Below are 12,084 nucleotides of genomic sequence, written 5' to 3' on the forward strand. Positions count from 1 at the left end.
TACATGAACAATCCATTGAAAGGTTCCAAAATAAATTTTCGAATAGGATTAAAACGGGGATGAACCTCTGAATTAGTCCAATACGAAGTCATTCGAAACAAATTGCCTCTTATATTCCTTGAAACGAGACGATAAAATTTTGATATAATGCTGGTATAAAAAACATGAATTTGAATTGAAATAAAGTTTTTGAATTTTCCGAACAAAATACAAGATATAGCGAAATATTTGAAGCAGTCATTTTTTTCAGAAACGCCCTGTAACTCGACCACTAACTAAGATATTCACGATAAGATATGCTTCCTGACATAATATTATTTCTGAAAGAGAGATCGAGTGACTCTGAAGATTTTTTCTCTAAATATTATAGTTCTCGAGATGCTCTCTGTGAGCATCGAATTTGGTACACTCTGTACACTTCACGCAATGATGACTTTTACTACCAACTCATTATATCATTATTGACTAGTGAAATCACCCATTATAAGGTGCTAAATGTCTCAATTTTTTATATGAAAGAGAAACAATAAATGTGAAAACTTCCAAGGTGATACAAATTCAATTTCTGCAACTTTGTAATGACTTGTATCGATATCGCTAATTTTGAGCAGGATACATAGAAACGGCAATGAAAAACATTTGTGGTGAGATCCCTACCAGCTTGTAAGTGACCGAGAACTTGTTATCTAGAGTTATCTGGGCGGAGCTCCACTAAATCAAGCATATTTGTCTATTCCTTGCGTACCTCAATTAAACTAATAACATTCTTCTATCTACTGACCGAGTTAGTTTTCCGATATGATGAAAAAGAGTGTTATCGACTTGTCATTCCGGGATTATCGATACAGCATCGGACTCGGCCCTCTGAAGGGTTAAGATAACCCTTATATATCAATATTAATTGATATAAACGTAGACCTAAATAACTCTAGAATTATGATAAAATCATTTGAACAATCGATTAGAAACAAAAATAAATTCAAGATTTCTTCTATTATTACGTCAAACTGGTGACGTATCCGTCTTCAAATTCGATTCTGTCCGTCCGTCCAACTACTCGAACACTTCAAGCTACTTGGCATGAGCTTGACTTGATTTCAAGTCGAGTAGTAGTTTTTCAATCTCAAATCAAGTCAAGTATTTATTTATCAAGTACTTGAATCATATCAAGCTACTTGATTTTTAGCAGTTTTATTGTGTACTGTTATATCAATAAAACAATGATGAAATGAGAAGGAACCTTGCGAAAAATACTTTATTCATCAAACTTATTGTATAAAAGAACCGAAAATATCAACTTTTTCGAAAAAAAAAACATGAATTAAATCACTATAAATCATAACAAAATAAAAAATAAAGTTTCATAATATTGAGAAACCTCCAGGCTTTGTTGGATTTTATAATTTTCCATCCAGGATCTAAGACACATGACGCATCTTATAGATTTGTCGCCTAACCTATTGCAGGTTTTTGTTACTGTAAGAGCAGCTCTGGAAAATTTTCTTTCAACAAGAGCTGAAGATGCTGGTGTTGATAAAGAACCCTTGGCCATTTTGGCCAAGTTTGGAAAGATATTTCTGGAACTACCAAAATCTACCAATAGCTTTCATAGGAATGTGAGAAAACTACAAATAAAGTCACACTGGCGAATGCTTCAAACTCTCGGCGCTCGAGGAATCCCCTTATTTAGTCTAAGCGAGCACGATATATGCCGTGCGACGTATGCATATCAAGTTCAAGTAACATCAAGTAGATTGATTTCAAGTCAAGCAATTAATATCTGAAATCAAGTCAAGTCAAGCTCAAGTATGTAATTTTTCACGAGCTTGATTTTCAAGTAAAGTAGTTGGTTCAAATGTCAAGCTACTTGACTCGATGAATCCCTAGATGGAAAGGACCTAGAAACTTGAAATTTTTAGGGTACATTGATACATTCAGTTCTTGCATTCCTCGAAATTTTGTGTTCCTCATAATTTCCAAAGTGCATATTCGATCGAGCATTTGGATCTAGGAGGACAATTTGAAGCCTCGTGCAAAATTCCTTGATGATCGCAACAGCCGCAGAAAATCCAACAAAAAAAATTTTAAAAAAATTCTAAATATTTCGTGCTGATAACGAGTCCATTCCCGGCTAAATAATAGGATTGGGAACGAGTACCCTACAAAAATTAATCAGTGAAAATATTTGCCCATCATACCTAGCCAGCTTTTCAATATTGATAATTGAAATAATTAATCATTATTTTATTCAACACACAAATATCCGACTGCTGAAATTGAAAGCAAACAAATCCCTGATAACGGATTAACCAAATGGGGAATAATTAAAATATATGGATGAAGTGTTTTCCGACTGATAAATATTTCACATGCATTATAGAAATATCAATAGAATATAATCTAGACTATTCTATTCGAATTATGTGGGTGATGAACTAAAAGGGAAGCACTGACTTTGCGTTTAGAACTTTCGACCACTCGTTCATTCATACGTCTGTTGGGACGCCCTGAGGTGTCTTCGAATATATGTAATTTTCCAACTAACACAGATCTCCTATATCTTCAACTGAGCGTTATTGTTCCACTGTGATCCTGTATATATAAATGTGATTTTTGTGCAAGTGAATTCTATATAAATTTGTGGAAAACTATAGGGAGTAAATGTATCATAATAATTGATTTAGTGGATTCTGTCCTCCCTTGATGAAAATTGGTTTTCAATAATTTGCTTTGGTTCACATTAGACATAAAGGAAGATAATTCAAGAAGAAATCAACCTGAAGGAGCCACAGTGTTGGCAAGACAATTGTTGGATATAATGAAATATTTTCATAATTCCATTTCATTTGTACCATAATTTCATGATCAATGGTATAAAATCATACAATGATTCACAAGATTGAATACTATGCATTTATTAATGTTCTCACTAGTTAATTTCACAATACATAATATAAAGTTTATTCAAATTATAAGGTTTCGAGCTGCATCAAAGGTTTTATTACTTCCTCAACGATTTTATTCAAAGCCCAACGAGGTATCAGAACTGGAGCCAACCCTGAAACGTGAATGGACGCACTTCTTGTGCATATCTTAGCTGAAGGTAGACATTCAGGTCATATCTGAGCTCACACTTGATCTGGTTACTTATTCTTTTATTTGAAGGTAGTATGCTCCACTAAGTAGCAATAATGAAAAGTCACGCCAATTTTTTCCCTTTTGATCAATATATATAACAGATTACTAACGCTTATCTATTTGATGTATCTCCCTTGATGAGCCAGCATCATGACGTCCCATCTTGTTCTCCTAGTGCCCTTGTGTGTTCTTTCAACAGTTTCGGTGAAAGGTGCTTCTGAAGGTTTGGATTTCGGCAAAGGGACCCATGTCCTTGGGAAGTTTTTCATACACTACTTGAACACGCAGCCTGAAGACATAAAGTTGAGTGAAGGGGTTCATTTGGTGTCTATCAAGAGTGACCACAATGCGAGGTCATTGAATAAGGATAAAACTGTGTTGGGTGCTATTGAGAACTATCTGCAGAGCCATGAAATAAGGATTAAGCTGCCTGAGCTGATGCCTGGAGAGGAGTTTGGAAGGTCTTTCAAGGAAGCCATCGAGGATATTGATGAGAGTAATGAAGGTCAGTAGGGTCACCGAATAGTCACCGAAAATTAACATTTGAGTTTACTTTTCTTCCTTTTTATAATCGTTTTGCTACTAAGTTCTTTTTGCTCGCTTAGTGTTTCAGTTATAACTGTCATTTAGCCTACTCAGTTCATCTCAAGATATACCTAATCAGTTCATCTCAAGTACGTTTTGCAAGTTTCGTAATTTAAGAATCCTTCTTGAAATATATAAATTTTCCAAAAATATCATATTGGTGAAGAAAAAATTACTTCATATTTTATCATTAAGAGGGAATACCACCGCGTGATTGCTTAGTTAAACAAAAGATTTTTATGGGGTTTTCACGAAATTTTTCTAAAAATTACTCTACTTAGGCGTACAACTTTGTTTCCGCCGTTTTTTTTTCCGAAATTCGAGGCTTTATTGTCAAAAACTGGTTCTACATTTATGATTCATAGTATTGTCCATCGCTGGCCACTACTTTTTCCCATCTTTCGAGCAGCGTACGAATCCAGCGTTGAAAAAAAATTGGTCTTGTATTGAAACGATCCACGAGTCGATCCAAGTTTTTACTTCTTCATGAAACTGGAAGTGATGTTCAGCCAGGCCGTGTACTATTGATCGAAAGAAGTGATAGTCCGAGGGAACATCGTCTGAAGAATACGGCGGGTAGGGAAGGAACTTCCCATTTCAACGTTTCCAAGTATGTCTTGAGCATCACTTTATCATGACTCTCGTTGTATTGCAGCAGTTTGCCTTTCAATGCTCGGTTCAAACGCATTAATTGTGTTCGAGACCGGTTGCCTATGATTATTTCACTCGGTTTTAACAACTCATAATACGATACGCCGAGCTGGTCCCACCAAATACCTGAGCATGACCTTGGAACCGAGAATATTCGGTTTGGCCGTCCACGTGGAAGCAATGCCGGTGTATCCCCAGAATTTTATGCGCTTGGGCTTAACGTCAAGTAGCCATTTTATTTTCTCCAGTTGAACATCTCTCGACTTCAACTCGCACAGCACCAATTTTCTTCTTTCTGAATCATTCCCATGACTTTCAGGCGTTATGAAATGGCTTGTTGCGTTACTTCCAATTATCCTGCCAATTATTGATGCGTTTGGCCCGAGTCTTGATCAAGTAATGCTCCGATGCTGCATATTGAAAAACAATCTCTCTACCATCCCCATGTTGGTCTTCGACGTCAAAATCACCGTTCTTGAAGAGCTGAAACCAATCTCGTCACGTTCTTTCACTAATAGCAACCTCCCAAGTATTTGAGAGCATTCTATGAGCCTAAGTCGCAGATTTCTTCATATCAAAGCAGAATATTCAAAACTCTTGCAAATGACGAAAATTTGGGTCATAAGCTGACGAGAAGAACTTTATATATAATATTTCAATGGCGTTATGTTTACAAATACCTAAGCTTATTGTATAACATCTATTTATTTCGACTACCACTTATCGTTACAGCCATCTATTGCAAAACGGCGGAAGCAAAGTTGGTAATCTATACATCGTAAAATGGCAATATTTTTAATTTGCGATTGGAAAAAAATGTTGGCAACTTTGTTTTTCGCAAAAGAATTGATGATATGTTCAACGTGAAGAGCATTGATATACATATTAGAAAAACCGAGAGAAAAATCTACAAAAATCATTACATAAGAGGTAAAACTATTATTTTGTGAAACAAATAATCGACCATCATGAAAAGCTGCGCTCTAGTTATATGCTCCGTTAAAAGAAAGAAGATAAAGTGAATGTTCAACTTCGTACTGGAGCGCCAGAGAAGAAATGACCTAATGTTTGACTGATACGCGGAAAGGCACGTGGTGATAATCCCTCTCAAATTGAATTTCTGTTCTGAAACTCAACTTACCAATAAAAAACCACTGTATTCCTCTGATATGACTCCGGTCAAATTTCCTCCTTGTTATTTCATGTGAAAAGATTATGAGATGTTCTGGTGATGAATTAGAAGCAATCCTTATGTTCTCTTTCGAAATAAAAATAAGTGTCAGCTTTCTCATCTTGAATTTTTCAAAATGCATTGAATACTTTTGTAGTTTTATGACTGTTTGTCATGCAATGTTCCGATTTCAATGAAATTTGGTTATTGAGATGAACTTCCATCAGTTCTTTGAATGTTTCAAAAATGTTGGAATGTGGATGCACTTGTCCATGAAGGAAATGAAAAGCACCAAGGAACTCTGGCTATATCTAAATTGAAATCACGCACACAATTCCAAATTCATTTACAGCAACCGCTATACAATTCACCTGTCAAAGGAAAGCTCATTCTGAGAGTCCCTTGATTGAAATTGTGTCGCATAGAATTGAACATAATTTTAGGCAATTTCAAACTAATTACTTCCAGCTTTGAAATTGCAACTAACTTCGTTTCAACGATCAACACTAATAAAACATGACAGAGTGATGTCTAGTTGAGATATTTACTATTTGTTTACTTAGGTTGATGATAAGCATCGTAAAATCAACAAAACTGTATCAAGTTTGGCTGAGGATCCTGCAAAAGTTTACCTAGTTTATTGGTAGCTTTTGGTACCTCATAAAAATTTACCGGATTCGAGTTATATCCGCATTTGACTTCAGTAGAATGTTTGTTTATATAATCCCTGAGTATCATCCGGGTTCATTTGGACTATCCGATAGATGTCGTTTGCTTTTATATATTCTCATATGATTATGCAAATTGGAATTCATGAATAACTTTTGGTACGAATAAGACCATAACCCTAGTGATAGTTATTTATGTCTAATAATCTAGATTTGAAGTCAGTTAGATACAATTATTTCGTGAAAACGAAAATTTTTTCAAGTATTATTGGTTGATGTTGATTTAATGATTCACTTAGTACAATTGACTTAAAATATATGAAGAGCCTGTAATCATCAGAAATTTTGAGTTGATAGGAAACGTCGATTCACTATGGGACATAATTGATTGAACTATCTCTGATATGTTTTCATTCCCGCACGCTTTATGTCAAATTTGATAGTTAATGTTTGGGACAAAATTTGCTTACTGGAAATGATATTTTCTCCCTCTATATATGTTCATTACTCTGAGTTATCAGCCAATATAATTTTTGTCAAATCAACGACAACCTAAGTTTTTCAACTTGACATCAGTTGTCAAAGTCATAATCTTCGAAAAATTACATATCCTGACATACCGACAAAAAAGAATTTCAGAGGAAGGAAAAACCCGAAAGAGAACAAATCTGGTAAAATCTCCCTGGATTGGATCATTCCAAAAAGCCTCTTCGAAACTTTGATACTGAAAGATCTAAGAAGTATCTTGATCTAGACTTCCTCATTGGATTCCTTGCAGGTCATTGCCGCCTTAGGAAGCAACTCATGAGAATAGGTCTAGCAGAAAACGACTAGTGCAGATTCTGTAGGGAGGAGGAAGAAACCCCTGATCAACTGGTGACGGAATGCCTCACCATCACTATTCAAGTGAAGAAATAGCCTCCTTGAAGCCATCCCAGATATTGGAGTTATTAGATCTCTGGAATTGGAAGGCGAGCTATAGATCACGTAGTGGCAACAATAGCTCTGATGAGGGGCAGAATAGTCCATTAATACGCAGTGCAATTAAACCACATTGAATTAGATCTCAATCTCAATCTGATCCAGACGTCTACTGAAAAATAATGTTCTGGAATTGCCATAATTGCTAGAAAATAGCAGGCCTCTATTCTTTTCTTCTTTTCAATTGGCAATGTATTCAGGAGTGAATGCAAACAGGCTGTAATAGAAGAATATCATATTCAACTAAAAAAGTTGAATGATGAAGGTTTACAATTCCTATAAAATGGGTTTTCTAATAGCTATTCAGTGAGACACATTCATTTTCATTTGGAAGACTACATTCTTCCATTAGGTATAGAATATAACATTCAAATGAGTATGACGATTTTCTTGTACGTAAATGTTGCATTCTGTCAACCCCATTTTTACATAAATTTAGCTGCATTTCATCAGAAATACATTCACTGTTGATTTTTAATTGCCCAATTGTTGTTTTATTATCGACATAAACTTTTGATCCAACATATCCCCAATGAAAAAATCACAAGTTGTCATATAGCATGACCTGGAAAGATGACTAGATAACTGGACCATTTCATGAAATATTTTCATCACCAATTTTCAATTTCAATAAATCGATTGTGAGATGGCTGTGTGGCAGGTCACACCGTCTTGTTGAAACCACATTTCGTCCAGATTATTATTCCAATAGCATAAAAAAGCTATTTCATATGATGCTGTACGTTCTCCATCGATAATTATTCTTCGACCTTTTTCCTCAAAGAAATATGGACCAGATGAATTGCACACTACACAGAGCTTTATCTGAAAGTTATGATGTCTAAACAGTTTCGTGCAGATTTTCATTTCTGAATTCTGCAATTCTATTTGTTTACATCACCATTCAACTAAAAATGAGCTCCATCAGCGAATAAACTTATTCGATGAAAACTTTTCACCATTTTCAAGTTGTTCAAGAGCACAATTGAAAGATAAACGACGTTAACGGTGGACTAATGGCTTCAGTTTTTGAACCAGTTGAATTTTGTGAGAATGTCGAGTTAAATATTTCCATAAAGGTTTCATGTTGTTGTTTGAAAAAATTTAATTGCCGAGAACGAAGTGGAACCAACTAATTCGGATATTCTCTTTCACTTGATGCTACCAAATCAATATCTTCTTGTATGAATTTGCATTTATTTGTCCAACTGGTGCTCTCGTATGCACTTATGAAGTGAAGAAAATTCATTTTCAAATTTGTCTACAATTCGAAGCTCTGACATTAACTTGATGATGTCGTCCAAGAATTCTTAAAATTCTCTCCGTCTGTATTCACCTCAGAGTAATAAACATTGATAGAGGGAACATATTATATAATTTTCAGTAAGCAAATTTCATCCCAAACATGATCTATCAAATTCAAAATGAAGTGCGCGAAAATGAAAACATATCAGTGATCCGATATTTCACTCAATTCGCGAGTTTCTCCACAAAGAACGCACTTCTTATGTCCCATAGTGAATCAACGTTCCATATTGACTCAAAATAGATTGAAATAAATCCTCGAAAATATCAGAAATTCAGAAAACAAATTTCAAGTGCTCCAAACGACGTGAAACAAACGATGACACTGGAAGAGCATAAGTTACATAAGTTTACATAGGTTTCCCTCAAAACAGAAGTAGGTAATTTGAAAATTTCAGAGTTCAATAAAGAAATAACTCTTTTACCTATTTCTACATTTAAGGACACCAATATAAATTACAATATAATACTGAAGAAGTTAACATCTAATTGTCATGAATAAATACCGCAGAATTAAACATGAAATGAAGATTTCTACTCCTATCGCTTCAAACATCAACTAAACTTCACAACCTTTCTTCTCTCTTTCAGTTGTCACCGGCAGAAGGAGGGGAGGCAACGGAGGAGGTGGAGGAGGTGGAATGGGCGGTGGAGTGATGGTAATGGGGGTAATGATGGGTAAACTCCTAGCAACTCTTGGTCTTGGTGGGGTGGCTCTTATAGCGAAGAAAGCTCTCTTCGTCTCCGTCCTAGCCTTGACACTGTCTGCTATTATCGGCATCAAGAAGCTTGTCCACTCGGATGATCATCACGAGGGCCACACAGTCATCCATGCGGCACACCATGGTCATGGTCATGATCTGCATGACTACAGAAGGAAAAGAGATGTTGATCAGTTGGCTTACAGGGCTTGGAAAGAGTTCAAGTAGTGTGAGTCAGTTGATACAATGTGGTTGATTCCGAAAATGACTTTGGTTTTGTTGACGGGACCAAAAATACCGGAACTGTCGAAAAATTTGATCAAAATTTAATTATTATTCGTTTAACATCTGCATATTGCTGATGGTTTCTTCTAACTCATAATTGGTAGATATTCTCCCAATTATTGGAAGAAGTTCAAAATTAAATCGTATTGACTCAATGCTTAATCATTTTAATTTGCGTTAGAATTTTGTGATTTCGATTAGGTTATAGAAAAAAAAATTTTTGAGGTGTTGATTGAGTTTTATAAACCTCTCAAGACAATTTGAGTACCTACGCATTGTAGGAACGCTAGCTCCAAATAGTAATTTCTCAATATTATATTCAAACGTTATTGAGGACGACAAAACCACTGTCAATTTCAGTTATTATTTATTTTATTTATTGTTTGTTTGTACTCTCATATCATGTTCTGTATATATCATTCATCAAAAATAAATTTCTTTGTTCAATTTTTGTAGTTTCGTTGGAAATAATAACATTTCAGATACTGAAGTCCAGATAACTGTGACTGTAGAAAGTAGTTTTTCAGAAATTATGTCAGTGTCTACTTTTGTAACTATGAAATAGGGTAGTTATCAACAAAATACTTTTGAATAAGAAACCCTAGCACTTTTTAGGTTTTTGTAGAGCCTTTTCAAATATTATCTCATTAGATGGTGAACCTAAGATGATATGCTTTATATAGTGTGTTTCAAAAACATTGAGAACAAACTCACGATATTTATCTCTGAGTTATTTGGAGTCGAAAAGGTACTGTAAGCCTCTGTCCTAGATACAGGGTGTTACATGATTTCCAAATAAATATATAGCCATCAATATGAGGTGAGTCAATAGTGTTCGATCAGTCGATAACTTTTAGATATTTTGGGCTAGCAGATTGATTCAAATTTTGACAGAATTGACAGTACTCAGCGCATCAGCTCAAATCATTTTTGATCCTACAGGCTGGGCCGAAATTGGTGAAACACAATACCCAACCTGTTTTTTTTTTTAATTGAATTTAACAATTTTATATCATACGCATAATCTTCATGAAATTCTTTTCAAATTTCGAAATACCCCACTTGTCGTTACTTATCTCTGGGACTTTTTGACGTAAGCAATTTTTTTCGACAAATTTCAAGGGTATAATGCTTCAAACTAGAGACCATGTCTTAAAAACTGTTCTAGAATATTGTATGATTTTTTTATTGAATTCCTGAAAAGTCTTCTGCAAATATATCTACGGATCACTCTACAGGGGATCTGAAAGAAAATGCAATTTTTCCAAAATGACCTCTGAAAAATGTCAATGAATCTATATATTCAAATGGCATGCCATGAATTTTTTTCTGTCTGTCTTCATTTTTTCGAAGCATGTTGCGTCTGAAATAAATAGTTTTCAAAATCCTTCGCATTTCATTTCCACGCAAATAATTCTAAAGGAATTTCAAGGATAAAATTTTGATGAACTCATTTGATCATCACAAAAAGGATAGGACTATCAAAAACACCTCGACAAACACTCTGTATCCTGAAAACAAAGCATTTGCGGTCCCATGTTTATCGGAAATTTTTCTCAAAAGTATCCAAGGAACATCCTGTATCTATTTATTTCAAAATTCAAATATTGAGAAACTTGCCAAAATATGAAAATATGCAGATAAATTAATTCAATCAGAAAACATGACGAGGACCTCCGACTATGTTATGAATGTAACAAATGAAAATCTGAATGAACAATCTAAAATTTCTTCCATGAGAAATCGACCGAGCATTTCCTCCTTGTCTTTCTACTTCCACAATTTCTCTCCAGCCAAGAGCCACCAAGAAAGCCGGCAGGTACTTATATCCGTCTTTTTATAACATTGACCTGAATTCCACTCGCTCAAACAAATTTCTCCAACCTTGCTTTTCTCACATGTCTTCTCCCAAGTTCAATGAATCAATTTCACCTAGTTATACACTGACCCCGTTGGAGCGCCAGACTGGTTTTCTTGGAGGTGGTGGTACAGGATAGAGAGAGACAAGCTGAGATCTCCACTTACCTTCCGGCTGCTTATACAGGATGTCAGAACTCTCGGAAATTTGTAGGTAGTTATCAAAACCGAAATTTGAATAATTGAATTATCGTTGTGATTTCTGAATATATGTAGATTCTAGTTTCATTATGTAGGTAAACGTCTCTTCTAAATTTTATAATTGTTGTTGTTGTTATTGTTTGATTGATTCACTTAATTACAATTGTACCTTACATGATTCTCCACTTACTCGGTAGAATTGGAATAAAGAATACTTCGAATGCTCTTCTGAAAAATTGAATACACAAAATCGCAATAAAGATGACTGATTTTGAGGACATAATTTTAAGAAAAACCTTCTAAATTGATAAGAAAAAACTTTATACTCTTAGGGTTTAGGCACATATTTCGAAAGAAAGTTAGAGTTCTCATCTCGAATAATATACCAATTCAGACTCTTATTTCGGAAAATTGAACACAAAATTGTTTGAATTTTTTTCCTAAAATTGGTCGATATATGAGATATTGATAATTCTACTTTTTTTAACATATTATGCATAATACCATAACTTGAGTGCATAAAATCAGTCTGATATTTACA

The 12,084-nt window shown here is 34.7% G+C and overlaps 1 protein-coding gene across 1 annotated transcript; it reads left to right on the forward strand.

The window, feature by feature from the left end:
* The first annotated feature begins 3,251 nt into the window (after positions 1–3,251).
* Positions 3,252–9,932, forward strand: LOC123680346. Its single transcript, XM_045618192.1, has 2 exons — positions 3,252–3,643; positions 9,091–9,932. The coding sequence occupies exons 1-2, from the start codon at positions 3,289–3,291 to the stop codon at positions 9,426–9,428; spliced, it is 693 nt and encodes a 230-aa protein (XP_045474148.1). The 5' UTR covers positions 3,252–3,288; the 3' UTR covers positions 9,429–9,932.
* The last annotated feature ends 2,152 nt before the right edge of the window (positions 9,933–12,084 follow it).

Source organism: Harmonia axyridis, chromosome 5, assembly GCF_914767665.1.
Source record: "Harmonia axyridis chromosome 5, icHarAxyr1.1, whole genome shotgun sequence".
NCBI classification, from domain to species: Eukaryota; Metazoa; Arthropoda; class Insecta; order Coleoptera; family Coccinellidae; genus Harmonia; species Harmonia axyridis.